At 43.2% G+C, this 16,909-nt stretch overlaps 5 protein-coding genes across 5 annotated transcripts; 3 read left to right on the top strand and 2 right to left on the bottom strand.

The window, feature by feature from the left end:
• Positions 1-1,263: 1,263 nt before the first annotated feature.
• On the top strand, positions 1,264-4,015 carry SERLADRAFT_404587 (uncharacterized protein; the record flags this gene model as incomplete). Its single annotated transcript, XM_007312225.1, has 10 exons — positions 1,264-1,331; positions 1,415-1,629; positions 1,780-1,971; positions 2,081-2,203; positions 2,778-3,019; positions 3,140-3,169; positions 3,203-3,267; positions 3,307-3,363; positions 3,434-3,571; positions 3,652-4,015. 10 exons carry the CDS (start codon positions 1,264-1,266, stop codon positions 4,013-4,015), a joined length of 1,494 nt encoding a protein of 497 aa, XP_007312287.1.
• A 1,101-nt stretch (positions 4,016-5,116) lies between these two features.
• Positions 5,117-6,440, bottom strand: SERLADRAFT_431937 (uncharacterized protein; the record flags this gene model as incomplete). Its single annotated transcript, XM_007312224.1, has 3 exons — positions 5,117-5,926; positions 5,994-6,306; positions 6,385-6,440. 3 exons carry the CDS (start codon positions 6,438-6,440, stop codon positions 5,117-5,119), a joined length of 1,179 nt encoding a protein of 392 aa, XP_007312286.1.
• A 662-nt stretch (positions 6,441-7,102) lies between these two features.
• On the bottom strand, positions 7,103-7,907 carry SERLADRAFT_404586 (uncharacterized protein; the record flags this gene model as incomplete). Its single annotated transcript, XM_007312223.1, has 3 exons — positions 7,103-7,519; positions 7,572-7,697; positions 7,767-7,907. 3 exons carry the CDS (start codon positions 7,905-7,907, stop codon positions 7,103-7,105), a joined length of 684 nt encoding a protein of 227 aa, XP_007312285.1.
• Positions 7,908-8,930: 1,023 nt separating this feature from the next.
• On the top strand, positions 8,931-12,284 carry SERLADRAFT_404585 (uncharacterized protein; the record flags this gene model as incomplete). Its single annotated transcript, XM_007312222.1, has 13 exons — positions 8,931-9,069; positions 9,121-9,200; positions 9,317-9,493; positions 9,550-9,828; positions 10,047-10,258; positions 10,315-10,425; positions 10,465-10,531; positions 10,590-10,764; positions 10,885-11,057; positions 11,133-11,252; positions 11,422-11,454; positions 11,780-12,079; positions 12,129-12,284. The coding sequence occupies 13 exons, from the start codon at positions 8,931-8,933 to the stop codon at positions 12,282-12,284; spliced, it is 2,022 nt and encodes a 673-aa protein (XP_007312284.1).
• Positions 12,285-13,457: 1,173 nt separating this feature from the next.
• Positions 13,458-14,561, top strand: SERLADRAFT_431935 (uncharacterized protein; the record flags this gene model as incomplete). The annotated part of the gene is made up of 7 exons (XM_007312221.1): positions 13,458-13,559; positions 13,614-13,629; positions 13,666-13,697; positions 13,749-13,880; positions 13,939-14,049; positions 14,098-14,384; positions 14,438-14,561. 7 exons carry the CDS (start codon positions 13,458-13,460, stop codon positions 14,559-14,561), a joined length of 804 nt encoding a protein of 267 aa, XP_007312283.1.
• Positions 14,562-16,909: the final 2,348 nt, after the last annotated feature.

Here is a 16,909-nt window from a genome sequence, read left to right as displayed (position 1 = left end):
TCCCAATTAGTATGGCATCAATGTTCTCCCCATTAACACTTTCAGAGCACCAAGTTTTTGGCAAGTTTGATTGCACTGATATTGTAACAACCAAGAGTTATTTACTCTGGCGCACACAGGAACACACTATAAAGAAGATGATGGGGAGTGGTTACCCCTTAGGCTGCAGTGAGTCAGTTGTGCTAGACAACAGGAGGACTCGCTGAGTCCTTCTCCATGTATTGCTCTTGTATATATACTAAAATACATGAGGTACTGTACAGTTGTAAATAAAGTTCAAAGTCCGATGTCTTAGCATGTGACCGGTCACATGATGAGTCTAGACACTGGTCAGGTGATATGTCATATAACTGGTCATGTGACTATCAAAAGTTGAAAATGTAAAGTAAAGTAAATGGTCACATGACTGGTCATGTGACTTGGAAAATAAAAGTAGAAGTACAAAAGTGAAGCGTAAGTAGGTGCTGGTATGTCAATTGTAACAGATATTGCATCTTCTGATAGATTTTTTCACTCTGTTGTCTTCAAGTGAGCATCACTCATTCATCACTATATTCCGTCAGCTTGGCTATGAGCTGCTTGCTCCAATATTGTCTTTCCTGCCCAGACTATATAGCTTACCTCTATCAGACTCACAAGACTTTTTGGCTTTTTTGGATGCGGAAGATAACCCAGTCCCACCCCCCGCTATCCAGCCAAAAGGTATAGGGATAGAGAAGACAATCATATGCACTACTTATGACCGATTTCTGCCTCGAAAAAAGTGTTTTTGAGCTAAGCGTGATTGTTAAGCTAATAATATATGGACAGAGCACAAATGTGAGCATGCAAAAAAGGGTGCCCAAGTTAGAAATATAAAAGATTTGCAGGCACAGGTAATAAATCTAAGTGAAACTCAGCCGCTGCCTAAAAGGCTATAGAAACGACTTTATTATTTACCTAAGTGAAACTACAATAGATGTTAGTTTAAGGTGATTACTAGTAAATGTAATGTAACATACCTCAGCCGCTGCCTAAGAGGCTATAGAAATGACTGAGGTATTCCTATACTAAACCCCCTACTACTTATAGTCGGAGGTGCTACTTGCTACAGTATAATGACTCCTAGGAGAACAATGATGACTCCATGAAGCAGCCATTATGCTCCATGGAGAACAATGGCTGCTTTAGCAGAGACCGGGTTTATCTGGTTTTGTCAACAGGTATGTAATTAGGTTTCTACACCATTGCCCCCTTATTGTTTATTTGCATTGCCAGCTCAATATGCACTACAAGGAAGGAATGAAGGTATCAGATGACTACATTTGCATCCCTATGGATGCTATTCCCAAGTAAGTTTTCCATAAATTTCTAATCACCAATTGCTCACTCATTTATCTGAAGTTCCTTGTTGGATATACGGAATTTGGATCAGACACTCATGGCATTCATATGCATCAGTGCTTAACCAAAGCCAGCTGACAAGTTTGTTCCAGGATTATTGCTACTATCTTCAGCGGAAACCCATTGGATTGCAATCAGTAATTGTCCGTTTCTGTCCCAAAGGGACCGGATGCATTCACATCCACTTTCTTAAGGAGTATGGGGAGGAGTCATTCCCGGTAAATATTGAGGGCCACCATTGTGGGGGTAAGTGGTGTCCTATCAAATGTATACTGGATCTCTGGCCCACCTAACAAGATGATGAGAGTGTGATACTCTTCTCTTGTCAACTTGTCAACAATGACAGGTTTTCAAATTTGTTCTCGGTCGCATTGTCCAGTCACTATGGTGTCAAAGGTCATATAATCGTCTCCTACAACGGTTCTGACTCTGGGGACGGGATTTGGAACTGTATGAAGGACCACAACAATTGTTGTAATCACATCACCAAAGCAAGACACCACTTGCGCAAGCTGGTGACCTCGAACCCAAGTGCTCAAGACAATCAAGGCAAGAATTTGGATCCAAATGATGTCCTGCAGGTCTCAGGTATGCATATTAAGGATTTTCTGGGTTACTTTTGAAGCAAATGTGTTTACCACTACCTGCGTGTGCCCTACAAGGTCTTATGGTTCTTTTTCAATCTCTTATCTTCCAGTGCTTCCTCCATCATGGGGGATCCTCCCATCCAATCTACAAGTAATTTCCCACCCACTCCCACTCCAAAAGACCCCAGACCTGCTCAAGTTAAATAACACAGCAGCATGTATCTGTCGTCAAGGTGGGTATTCCCCATTTTGTACAAAAGAGCAAAGGGTCTGCACAATATATACCCTAACAGGAGGCTACACAGCCTCAATTGAAGTACAGTTATGCCTGCCGTGCTCTCCACTACATCAAAGGTTCATCAGGCTCAACCTACACAAAATGGGCATATGTAATCTCAACAACCGCCTTCTCTTTACTCACAATCTCCTAGATGAATATACTTGTGCTTATACATTATCCGAGACTCCCTTTGTGGCCTTTGTTTCTACACTATCACAGCGGTATCAAAATCATCATTCTAAGGTCCAATTTATATCTGAAGATGCATTCAGAACAGTTTGGTTCTCTTATGTGAGGCTTTCAAGCTACGAGGGGGATATGAAGTATCCAAATGCGGACCCCTACCCCAAGAAACTATCTGGGATGGCACCTCCTACCTTCACTACATCCACCAACCACATTCCATGATATGTCATCTACAAGGGAACATGTGCATTACAAATACAGTCAACAGGCCCTGCAAGACACAAAACTGCATAAAAATATTCACAATCTTACTTTGCGAGCATTGTTGGTTCGTACTCCAGAGACTGAGGATGACAATACTAGACAAGACCCTACTGGCCCGGATTACCTGACAGAAGATAGCCACGAGGTGTCATCTGATCATGCACCAGATAGTCTTTTAGACCATCTGGAGGCTGCTTCTGATGTTGAACATCATTTACAGCTCATCAATCCAAGCATTCAACTTCTCTTCTCAACACATTACAGTACCATACAGTCCAAGCCTAGACCACCAAAAGCATATCATAGTCTCTTTGTCCAGGTGAGTAAAACAGCTTGTCACAAAATTTATGTTTAACATTGGTATCAGTTGGTGGCCGATGAATCAATCCTTCAAACCATCAACTGAGCAGCACCTGTTGTTTTGTATGAGTTCCTTCAGCATCCCAACACTGTCACTGCATCCTCCTTGGTAGGCATACCGTGTCTTTTTGATGTCTTACAGTACTACAATCATCAAGTTGAGCAATACCCACCGGCACTAATAGGTCTGTGCATCTGGATGTACAAGTGAGTGCTGGATGTGCTACAATCACTCCAGGCTTATAGTGATCCACCACCCTGCGTTGAGGGCACTGACCAGTATCAGCTGGGAACTGGCAAAAGGTATGTATTGGCTAAATCATTCCTTATGCTCCTTACAGAAATAATCTATCTAGACTGGTTGCTACTATAGTATGCCACTTGTCCAGCACCATCCACACTATTCCCATCTCAAAAATGACCTGCGGAATGAACCTGATGGCCGCAGAGGCAAAAAATGCTCCAAATATTATGCTCAATACGGCAAACAAAGACTGACCAGTGGGATTATGTGTGTCTGGTGCACACACAGCATCTGTTACGGATTCCATTGCATCCCAAAAGGGGAGGGATGCAATGATGTGTTTTTAGCACTTCTTACAAGATAGCCCAAGGCACCAAGAGTAGTAGTTACAATTTTGCTTGTGCTCTGGGACCTTATTGTCTCACTCAAGAGCCCGACTTTTTTGCGGACACTCTTTTTGTGGTTGATGCTTTCCACGCCAAGGGACATCCTAAATGCTCCCCAGCAGCATTTTTGACCAGCTATGCCAGAACAGATCCTCAACTCGGTCACATAAATTCAATTGCAGCTAAATGTGGGGATAGTGCTATCAAGAGAATCCAGAAATCTGTTAGCTACATGTCCCAAGATCGTGCCATATTGTACACCAAAGTCTTCTTGTCCATATGGAACAGATTGAAAATTCATCATATGATAGGTACTGATATGTAAAATGCTTACAAATCACAAAAGTCTCTGAAGTACTATAAATTAAAGTAACATGCCAGCTCTACAGCCAACTATTACAAATGATAAAAGACCATATGGCTTGTGATGTGAGTAAACCATAACATCAACTCACAGAATAGTCCACATGGACTATAACACATCATATGGTATATTTCCACCATAGCACCTAGTGATGTAATGGTACCCACCAACCATATACCATGTTACGTGCTGCTGCAACCATCATGCTATTTCATGGAATGGTCCAGTGGATTATATCACACCATATGGTATATTGCAACCAAACCAAGCACTGCCATAATGGTACACCGGTACCATATTCATTAATATAGTTCAGATGAGCCATGCTATGATGACAGAATGAGCCTGGTTATGTGCTGTTAACAATTTGACATTATGTGAAGGAATTGTCCCTACAGACTATTTTGGCCCAAATGGTTCACCCCCACCATCTAAACTAAATGGTATCTCACAACTATATATTTTCATATGGTGAACACAAGCTATTTGTCACACTTGAATAGCTTGTCATGCTTGAGATGTTTCATTTGCACCATTTCGGCCACTGAACATGTTCCCACACAGTGCATTATGTAAGCAATTGCGGCGGGCTGTACAACCTATTTGGCTGTTAGGCTGTATACGTCTATTCCGCCGGTCCTGTGTCTGGTATCTGCTCCTAACCCAACTCAGAACGCGGTGATTACAACTGGCACTTATTATGAGGTACGTTGAGAGACCTGCAAGTGTGACTTGCAACAATCACACAGGACATCAATCGGTCGCATTGTCAAGTCCTCGTTGTAACGTTTTTACGTTCCACTAATGATATACAAGTTCAAGTAAAGTATCAATCCGTTGAGCTGCGAGGGATAACTGCCGAACAGCAAGGGGAAAACAACAGGAACCCATGACTTATTAGGTTTCATGGTTCTAAGCAAGCATGTGGCGAGTCGAGTTGTCCGAATGTTAGATCCCATTTATTGAACTTTTGCTTGACTTCGGCTATACTTTGCAAACTATTGGTCACCGAAGCTGCAATTAATCGAAAATAAACTTACCTGAGAAGGATATCGATGTTGTTCACCCCGTGCGACCGGGTAACCTTTGCCTCTGAAACTGTTTTAAGGAATCTTCTGCTGCTCTCCTCATGCGTCCTTCATCGTCTGCTATCTGTTCTGCCTCCCTTCTTTTCCTGACTTCTTCCTCTAGCATGGTCTCCGCCGTCCTCAGGGATGCTTTCGCTCTGGAACATTCTGCATGCGCTTCGGCTAGCTGATCCGACAGCCTGAGAGATACAGAGATGGCATCAGCAGACTGCCGCCGCAATCCCGCGACTTCTATATGCAAGCGATCGATGAGGTTATCCTCTGAGTTTGGTATGTCAGACGTAGGTCCACGAACGAAATGGTGATTCAACAAAGGTAACGGCGATTGTTGCATTCCAAAGGTGCTAATACCCGAAATCGAGGGGCGGTGCCTTGGTGGTATAACCATATCTTCTTCACTTTCATACTCGTCTGATAAATCAGTGCCACTATTTCGCTCGTAAGCCACTAAGATATCTTCATCTACGTCCTCAACATGGTCGCCTTGAGATCGTACTGACGATACCCGACACGGCGGCGGCGACGCAATTGGAAGGGCAGGGTGACTTGGAGGAGATGGATGGATTGTATATGTGCCTTTCCTGGGGCGTCCCCTTTTCTTTGGGGTATTGGAGCTCAAGCCGTCATCAATAATTTTGTTCGGCCTACCGCGCTTTCGTGGCCTCTTGGTCCCAGGAGGAGCCGACAGGTTAACTGTCCAGTATGAGCCAAAACCTGGATCAGTGACAGGTCGTGGTTGCCGTTCAAACAAACGATTGAGTGATAAATGGTGTCGAACAGATTGCTAAGATGAGTGGAACAACATCGATGAAGCTTTTAGTAATTAAAATAGATACAAGTTAGAAAAATACCTTCCAAGTTGGACCTGCAGTTTTATAGTATGTATACTTTCCTTCCATTGCAGCATATATTTCACGAATAGTCAGACGTTTTCGAGGACTTCCTAATATTGCGCATCGCAAAATAACTGGTAGGGTGTGTTGCGGTCTTCCGGCTGTGTCTGGAAGACACACCAAGGTGTCAGGACAATTGGGATGCAATTCATGCTGTTTATATAGCGGTTCGATTTGAGAGGAATGATTGAAAGCCGCAGTGGTATTTGCACTGATATCAGATGGAGTAGATGATGGACTACCACGAACTGGAAGTTCTCGAGATTGGGGTCTAAGTTATTGATAACAGAGAGGCGATGAAGTGACAATTTAGAACAGTTGAAGTGTATTTGAGTAAAAAGCCACAAACTTTGCCGATCTTTTGTGATTAATATCTGGGTTCAGGATATTTTGCAGACTTGACATGTCCAGTCTCTGAGCATGACAAGATGGGAAGAAGGAATGTGTGAAATTAGTGGTTCTTGTGGGTCCATGTTTTATGTAAGCAAACGCCGAGTCCGCTTACAGTCAAATAACATCGCCCTCCGGGCACCCCCACTTGTGATTCCCACGGGATGTCTCTAACTACACCGCTAAATTTGGCCTACGCTTAAGTCATGTTTGACGAAATATGACGGTCATATATAAGCTATAAGCCCAGTTAGCCGCTTGGTAAGGGATTTACCGAGGTTCAAAATCAAAGCTTAGTCTAATGTTGTGACACAGTCGTTTGTGTTAGCAAAAGATCCAAGGTCTGCCAGAGGTATTCTGGTGGTATCAGGGAGCTGCAGTAGCCGTCTGTATGATGTTTACAGCAATGGTTTTGCTATGGCTGACATAGTAGCATTTCTTGAATGTTTATTATAAATGATTCTTGGCCATCATACCGACCGTGCATAGACACCCATATAGAGGTTCACCTAAGTATAACTTGAGATTCTTTCTCAAAAGGCAATGTCATTGTTTTACCATTCAAGCATGTCTGAAGTTAGTGTCGAGGACATAATATACTGCAGGTTTGTCAAAACATTCATTCACAGCAAGTTATTTGTAACAAGGACACGGCGAGGACAGGAGAGAACAAAGAACTATATACCAGCAGAAATTACACGGCCATCAAAAATCAAGGCAACTGTGTCTTGGAATCTCTCCCAGATTGCACCCCTGGTTGATACATAGTCCACATTGTCATTGAATAACCTGATTTCCTCCTGAACAGCTGATGTGCACTTTGTCATCCAGCCCTCCAAGAAAGATCCTTCAGGAGAAATTTTCAGGCTCCAAATAGTCCATCGGCCATTAGGAAACTCGGGATACGCAGCAATGTACGCCATCCAGAAAACCTCTCGACCCCAAGTCCACTCCAGAGAGTGCCTGTCAACAACTTCTATCAGCAGCCAACGCTGAATCTTATTCATCAGTCCAATCCAACACTGTGCATTGTAAGGATTGAAGCTGGAGTGTAGAGGCAAGAATGAGAGGGGGATGTCCAGACCACTTTGTCCCTGCCAGAATATTAGCAATGTCAATATCAGGAAACAACAAACTGATGTGTACCCGTTGATTTTGGCAAAGAACTGACTGTAAGCTATTGGAGCCGTACATGAAGTCCAAAGGTCCTGACTTTATAACTGGAGTAATGCCAGCACAGTCTCTTGGGAGTGTGATTGTCACCTTCAACCGCTGATAAATATGATGATTATTATCAATGCAAAGCACAAGAGAATGGAGGGGGAAAAAAAAAAAACTCACCATTTCTGCAAAAAAAATCCTTGAATTTGGGACTGATCCTTCAAACAAAAGACTCATGTTCAATGGGTTTAAACCATTTCTGGTACCCCAGTCCCTACTAGCAACCTTGGGATATAAAACTGTTGATGCGACTGTAGCCATTGAGTTGGTGGAGGCAAAAGTATGAGGGTGGGAACCAGTTCAACACAACTGATGCGCGAGGACTTGGGGTGGCTGTGCTGATTGTGATCACTCTGAACAAGGCGGGCCTGAACCTCTATCAGTGTAAGGTCCAGAACCAGCAAAGTCCTTTCGTAACATTTCCTCAAACCCTCTGAGCTCCCAATCGAGGTACTGGCACATCTCTTGTTCCATCCATACCGCCAGGAACTTGTTACAGACACATCTCCTGGTCTCAATTGAAGTACAGACACATTTTCCGTCCCCTCTATACCACTAGGAAATTGTTCCCACATGCCCAAATCGGTGTATTTGGATGATCGAGGTTAGTTGCTTTTTATTTTATTATTGATACACCCAAGCATTTATTAAATTCCCTACTGTAGTCTACCGCTCCCTGGACAGAGATAAATGTGTCGCATGCCTTGCCTGCCCCAAGCAGAATGGGCTTTTCTTAACCATGAGGCGATGCCATTTGGCCGGTCACAATTCCAGCAAAAAGCATATACACCACGTTGCCAGACTTCACTCAGAGCCTGAATCTGTCCTGCATTGTCTATCCCGGGCCCCATCTCTCCCACCATCTCGGTCATCTCCAGCTCCCCAAACACCTCTACAAAATATATTCTGTCCTGATTCTGCCTCTCCTCGCCACCGCCATCTCTCACCATACAGTGAACCTCCACCTTAGCTGAGTAATGCGCCCCAAGACCAGCCACTTCCACTTCAAGACTTATGGGGATCAGATTCTGGGCTCCGTATCTTCAAGCTACTGCCTGATGTCGACATCTACCATGAAATCTGTGAATCTTTAAGCAAAGGCGATAGTCCTTTTGTTAGAATATACTCTGACATACCAATACCCCATAGGATAATACCTCTGATTTGTAAGCCAATCCAGTATGCAGCAGCTATACTGTGTAAGACATCCGTGGTTGCATGTCATGTTTAAGATCCTACATTGTATAACCTTGGCCATATAGCTCAATTGGTAGAGCAGCTGGCATGTATTCAGAAGGTTCCAAGTTCAATCCCTGGTCTGGTCATTGTCCAATTTTATCACCTTTCTCGTGCCGTTTGCGTCCTGCAACTGAAGAACTAGGAATAGAAGGAGATGGTGACAATTTTGGCATTGAATGTCCAGGTACATAGACTCCTCCTTAAAAACTGTGCACAATAGAGGTCCTATCTACAGATATCCCTGGTAGCACATTTGAAACATTGCAAACTGATGTTCACCCCAGCACACCAACCTATCCATGGCCATCTCAAGAGGTAAGCCAACTTCTTGTGTCACTATATGACCTGAGAATATACTAACCTGATCCTGCCAGGTGTTTGCAACTGACCTTCTTTTTAGTTTGCCCCGGCTCCAATTTTCTCATGCTCAGAAAAAGGCCGTTTTGTCCTGGGCCAAAGAGCTATCAGCGCACAATGTTCCAACACTCCATGCATTGAAGAAATGCCAAGAAAGGATTTGCAAACTTGTAGGAAACCCAACCAAAAAGAAGACTACAAATACCAGTCATGTATTCTATCAAAATTCAGTCGCTCGAGCGATTGCAAATGTAGGTTTTTTTTCAGACATGTAGTAGCTTAACTAAATCAACCCAACAATGAACAGGACTATTCAAACCTGATTACAAGATGTTCCATGCAAGATTACCCCGAAGAAGGTGATGGTTCCATGTCTCAGGTTCACCATGGAACAAAGATGTTACATGATCTCCCGTTCTCCCTTGTGGCACCTTTTATTCTCATAAATGGCAAGATATATTTTGTTGACGAACTTCTACAACAAAGCAATGGTGCCTATTTCATTCCCAAGAAAATATTCCAGTCTCCAGATCAGTTAGGTATTGTGGAGACACTAGCTATCGGGCACTCTGTCGTTCCATCTGAGGTAAGTATTCTACCTCCATCAGTCTTGCTGACATTTCAAACACTTCTCAATTATAGGCCGGTTTTATTGTGGATCCAGAGTGCATCATTGCACCAACACTCACATTTGTGCGGACATTCAAGGAAATTCAGGCTAATCCGCAGGAATTTACTGGATTTACTGATAAGTCAAATCTCCTCACATCAATCTTTCAGTCCTCTGACTGATTCATGTAATAGAATCATCCAGTTCGGACAGTCCCACTAATAATTTTCATGGATAATGTGTCCAGCAATGTATCAAAGCAGTGGAACAAGCACCATGTAGTGTACCTCTCTAACACCTTAATGCCCCGGAAGATGCTTGAGAAGGAGTTTTCTGTGTGGTTTGTTTCATCCTCACCACATGCTGCACCGATGGAGTTAATGAAAGGTGTCACTGATTCTATCCGGTTGGTAACAGCTCTCCTCTCATGTCATCCATACAACTTACACAGATCACATGTAGTGAAGCAGCAGATTTGGGTGTTATTACCTGGGATTGCAAGTATGAGCAAGAAGTCATGTTACTTCCTTACATTCTATTTGTTGCAGGAGACAACCCCATGCACGCTGAGAAGTGTAGCCATTCAGGACTGAAAAGTAACTTTTTTTGCAGAATGTGTAAAGTCGGCGGCACTCAAGCACAGAAAAAAACTAACGAGGGATATCAGAACATATTCAAAGTAAGCCATTTCTTTCTATCTCGTCTCCTTAACCCTTCTATCTCTCCTTTTTTTGCAGTGTGGGCCACCTCAAAACCCAGAAGAGACGCAAGAACAAATCCACCGGCAAGTGGATTGTTCCCTTGAGTCCGGTGGAAATAATAAAGTGAAAACTGCGGTGACAAACTCAGGGATACGCAACAGCACTAGCGCCTCAATCGTTCAACAATTGCTTGCACTGGGCAAGCAATTGCGTAAGTGTGAACCAGTGAAGCCTGCTTTACCTGAAATAGAAGTGTGCCAGCAACTCGGACAGGAGCTTGAGACCCTACTGCAGGGTTCTACACTTGACCATCACATTAACCCACTTCTAGGGATGCCAGCAGTTGATATTCATCAAGACACTCCCACTGAGATTTTGCACACCGTATTACTGGGTGTTGTAAAGTATTTCTGGGGGCAAACAGTATGGCTCCTCAAGAAGTCACATTTACTAACTAAATTCCAGACTCGGCTCAAATTTATCAACAAGGATGGCCTTAATACGGTACAGCTTGGGGCAGAATATATCTGTTGATTCAAGGGCAGCCTTATTGGCAAACATTTTAAAAGTCTTGCCCAGGTAATGCCTTATATGATTTATGACCTAGTTTCGCAAGACGTCCTTGATGCTTGGAGTGTCATTGGTGATTTGGTTGTACTTTTGTGGCACACAAAAATTGACAATACCAAGGAGTATTTGGTGAGTCCAAATCCATTAATATTGCAGACTGTTGATGATAACACATACAGGCTCAACTCTCACGAACCATTGAAGACTTTCTGAACATCACTGCAAAATGCGCACCCAGCATACTAATAACAAAACCAAAAATTCATTTTCTGCTCCACTTACCAGCCTTTATATGTAGATTTGGCCCAGCTTTGCTGTTCTCAACAGAACGGTATGAATCCTTCAACCACGTTTTTTGGCTTTTGTTGGTTTACAGCAATCGGAAAGCTCCTAGTCGGGATAGCTGTCAATTGTTTGCTTCACAAGACACCATCAAGCACATTACTACGGGTGGGTACTGGCATGACCCCACCACTGGAAACTGGTTAAATGCAGGTTGTACAATACATGATCACATTGCTAACCACCCAGAGCAACATCATCTGTTTGGACTCCATCTGAATCCTAAGAAAGTAGCGGGTACAGCCAGGTTTTTCAGCACAACACAATGCCGACTGCAAAAATATATTTCCTGGAAATCAACGCACTCGGCGCAGGTTTACATCAAGTGTCACCGTACTGCTCCAGTCAATCAACCAAGGATGATGAAGGCTTCAGCATTCATAACACAGAATGGTGATGAAGCAAAACTTGGTAGCTATGTAGTCATCTCTTCTGCATCTAACAAAAACCACCCACGTATTGGCCAAGTCATAGAGATTCTTGTGACTGAGGAGAAGCCACGAGTGGCCACTCATATTGTGATTACTTATTTAGAGTTCCTGCCAGCGCTACACCCCAAACTTCTCATTCCTTGCTTGCAAATTATGGACGTACAGGATGTGTTTACCCCAAAAGTAATTTATTTTCTATTATCGCTCAACTACAATACTGACCTCTCTATAGAATTTCCTTTGCACGGTTAATGTTCTGCATGACTGCTGTTCTGCAAACTGTAGTAATGTCAAAATGGTTCCTGTGCGGCAAGAATACAGCAAAACCACCAAGGTCACCCAGGTTGTCACACACAAGCAGTTCAACCAATATCTATGCACTTCATAATAACAGTCATATATGTTCTGTAGTTCCCCCACAACTTCACATCAAAACACCTCGGGTTTGCAATGTCAAAGAGGTTCAACTGAATGCTGCCAAGCTTATACGTGAAAAGAAGGCTCTTCAAGGGGCACAGGGGGAAGGCACCACCAGCTCTCTTGACAACCAAGGAATTGCTGTTCTACCAATACCAATGCCCGCCTTTGACCCCACACCAACCAGAAGAGGCCAAAATAAAGGAAGTAGTAGCAGTAGGCCCTCAAATGACAGTTGTCCTCTCCCTCCCACTCGACAAGTTTATCCACAATCAAGGCTCAGGCCATCAAATGTTCAAATGCTCTCCCCGCCCACACCACAACCCAGCTCAACTCCCTACCAGTATCACCATAATCAAATTCCGCTCCCTGGCCCATTTCACTCACACCATCATCAAAATCCATTGCCTCCGCCAGATTCCTATCCGCAGACTGACTATTCTCAGACACAAATGGTGTCACAGCCCTTGTATTCACCAGGCCAGCCTTTGCAGCCATTATATTCACCGTTCCAGCCTTCATACCCCTCATATTATTATAATTCAAACTAGCATTCACAGAGACAAATCTGATTTTTTTTGATACTGTTAAGTATTATCTTTCTGCATGTCAGCTGTTGCTTGGGGCCTGCAGGATTATTGTTTTTTTCCTTGCTCCATCATGTTTGTGGAGACACGGAGCTTAAAGGGTTTGCTTACGTCTGAGTTGGGCTCTATTTTTTTCCCTTCCCTTTCAGTCCCCGTCGCACCCAGAGCTCACCATTTTCTTTCAGAATAGCAGCTCGGATGTCCTTGCTCTCTCAATTCAAGTGACAACAGGTTGTCGATAGCCTCATAGGAAATCTGAATGGTGGAACATCTCCACAGTCCCCACCGGCCTTGGGTGGGGGTGTGGAGTCTATTTTTTCCAGTCTACCTAGGACTCTTTGCACTTCACGGACAGGTTTGACTCGTCCCCAGTCTTATTTATTTGAAGAGTCCAATCAAACAAGTATCAAGTGTCTCAAAGGGCTGGGCGTGGAAGTGAGCAAAACTTACAAGCTGCCTCCCCGCAGCCTTGATGCTTTCGCAGAGATAAGTACATTGTGGTATTCTTTTGGCAAGACTGATATAGCAGTTTTCACAAGCTGGGCAGTATAGTAAAGATGATGCTCGACATCAAAGGCCACCTCCTTTCCATGGACACAAATTGTCAAGCTAGTGATAGAGACAAAGCCTTGGAAAGATTGGAATCAGCGGATTTTAGGGTGAGCCGTTCCTTATTTTTGTTCATGTTTGAAAGACTCACTGTTAACACCCAGAAACTGCTGAATAATCGTCTATGAGCTTGTCTCTTCTCTCACAATCTTACAGCTTATGTGACTGATCTCGGAGACCGCGTTTTTGTAAGTGTTTGTATTTAAATTTTTTTCTTATTTTTTCAGCTGCTTGTATAGGAATTTCTTGAGAAAAATCCAAATGTCTTCAAGATCAATCCGGAGTTCCTGCAAGATCCCAAAATCCGAAGCAAGTTGAGCTCATTGATTAAGGACTTATTAACAGCTGCAAGAGGGAACATAAAGCCAAAGGTAAGGACCCATCAGATAGTATCGCACAAGCTAATAAAATACTTCTGCCTTATTCTAGCTATGGATGAGTATCCAAAAGAAACAAGATATTTCCATACTGACAAAATCTCTCATTCCGCCGAGAGTGATGGAGATCACTCTGGCCCACTGGGCCAGAATTACTTTCATGGTAAGTCAGTCTTATGCATTCCTTTGCGACATGCTCAGTGCTGTGTAGTGCGCCTTGCTAGTGGAGTTCCGCAGGATTGTTGCCTCACAAGGCTCCAGTCAAGACACAGCAGCTGCTGAGCAACAAGAAGCTGGTGGCCATAATAGCACAACTGATCAATCTGAACACCGACCGATGACTCCAAACAGCGAGCAAGATGCAGAAGAGACATGCACCCCCCATGTGTGGAAAGACGAGCAGTTCTGGGTATATGTAGACCAGCTGCTTGAAGAGTTGCGGGAGTTTGCGAAGAAGGGTACCGCGTCCACCGAGGAATGGGAAGATAACATGAAAGAGTGAGTAGTTTCTTAATGATAACTGTCTTGTGGTAATCTGATCCTTGTTGCAGCTTCTTTACTGAGAGTCTCCAAGTTGACATGGCAACTTACGCTGAGCCAGGAAGACTCGTCCCTACAGTTGACTCAGTGAGTATCGAATGGCAGAGGATGATTCATGCTCAGTTGATTTGGTGAAGGGCCGGTAGTTACAGTCTCTTTTTTTCTTTTGTTTAAGCTGCTTTCCTATGTTGATTTGTCTGCCACGTACCTACTCGCCACATCGTTTAATCACATTTGTTTATGCATTCATTCATTGCACATTCTGTAGTACGGTACAATCTCAGTGGAAAATTTAATGTCATCATCACACTCTTGCTATCTTGGTATCAGTATCAGAGCCTTGGATGGAACAGTGAATCGCAAATGCCATGATTCTATGTGATGGATATTGGTACATATATCATATTATGGTGCAGCAAGCCGGGCAGCAGACACTTCTCAAACATTGAATTGTCCTGTCAGGAAAACCATCAACAAAGCATTTCCCCGAACTACAGGTATGGGTATTCTCTGCACATCATTACAGAGGCCTCAAAGACGCAACTCAGCTATTTGCAAGACGTTAATATGTCATCATGGATATTGCCTGATAAAAACAAACCAATCAGCTGCGACTATCAACATCCTTGAATCATTCCGTGAAGGTCTTGTATAGCCACTTGGGACTACTGCGCAGGATGCATTTATATTATCTATTTGGTTATTATTGGCCACATGTTGACAGATCTTATCTTACAAATATCTCCGTAAACCTCTGTGAGAGGTAGCGCTCTTTTACCGTTTCAGAGAGGTTTGCCCGGATTAGCAGTGTAGAATGGTAATTAAATTATGATGCATGTCTAATTAGAGGCTGTTAGTTAGGCTCAAGTCCAGCCACTTCACATTCACACTCCGCAGAGAGGTTCTGTGAACCGGTTAGGACACTTGGACCTCTTTTTGGCAGGAGGTGTGACATTCCCCCAAAGGAGACAAGGGACTTACACCACCAAAACAGGTAGTGTAATTGATGATATTTGACAAAAAAGTAGAAATAAAGTTTTATTTATGTCCTGTGTGAGCCCTGTTGGTTGCTGGCAACAGCCAAATAGAAAATATTTTGTAGTGGCCTGGTGAGTGCGCCTGCCTGAACGATAACTTTAAATATTTCTGAGATCTCTGAGATTCATTAATTTGCGCTATTGCTATGTCTGTAAAAAAATTTCCAAGATATAATCCTTACAGATATAATGTTTCAGGCCTTGAGAATAGCTTTGCATTTAATATATATATCGGAAGTTTGTAACATTGTATATATATTGTAGCAAACTGCAAAACCTCATCAGACACTTTGGGTTGCTCACAATAATATAATCCTAGTACCACCAGATACCTTAAAACATGTAAGGCAATCACCGCTAAGTAAGACAACAAGAGTGTGTACAAAAGGACTACAAAAGCACGTCAAAATTCTAATTAATCAAAGATGCGGTGCTGGCAGGAAAGTGCGAGAAGATCTTGAAAATCCTGCCAGATGATGGCTCTAGCGGCTACATGAGCAATCTGCTCACCATAAGCTCCACCCTCTGCCAAATGTTGACAGTTTTTATTGTTCATTTTAGCCATCCAACTGTCGAGAAATAAACCTTCCAGCAAAATCTTTGAGCTCCAACCAGACCAGTCACTAGCAGGGAAATCTAGATATGCGGCCACAAACACCATCCAAAATGCTTCTCGGCCCCAAATCCAAGCATGGCAACGATGGTCAACCACATCCTCAAGTAACCAAGTCTGAATCTTGGCCACTAAGTTGATCCAGCACTGACTGCTTCCAGGATCAAACAACAACTTGAGGGGGAGGAAGGGAATTGGTCGGTTAATGTTCTGCAGGGAGTGAGCAATATATTTGGATTAAAATAATAGACTTACATCTCCATTACCTGATGCTCCTGCTCCTGTATGGACTGACAAATTATGACATTTGTTTATAGTATGAGAAAACATGCATTGGCCAGGGCTTGAACCTGGGACTCCAGCTTTCATGGTCTGGTGCTTTTACCAACTAAGCTACCAAGGTGTACTTGGAAAGCATACTGATTGGTTGCATGCCCAGAAGGTCCAGAATCACTGTACACAGGTGTGGATCCCATTGTGTGTTGTGATATGGACATCCCTTTTACTAAATGAAAACCTGATTGGCGACATTTGGAAAATGGGAGTCAGGCCCATGCACTCGTTAGGTAGAGCAACCATTAATTTTAAAGGCTACAAAAGAGGGGGGTGGAAAAATCAGTACTGTCAGTCAAGATTATAAAGCCAAGGAACTCACAATTTCACCCCAAGGAATGTGCGATGCAGGTACACCACCAGTAAAACATATTGACAGGTTAAATGGTTTAATCATTAGATTGGACTCATCTTCAACAACAGGGCGAGTGTACAGGATGATTGATTCTGACATAGTGTCAATGTGGACAGCAAAATGAGAGTTGAGCTCGGACTCTGGG

The sequence above is a fragment of the Serpula lacrymans genome (genome assembly GCF_000218685.1).
Source record: "Serpula lacrymans var. lacrymans S7.9 unplaced genomic scaffold SERLAscaffold_1, whole genome shotgun sequence".
NCBI lineage: Eukaryota > Fungi > Basidiomycota > Agaricomycetes > Boletales > Serpulaceae > Serpula > Serpula lacrymans.
This window is presented reverse-complemented; position numbering and strand designations above follow the sequence as displayed.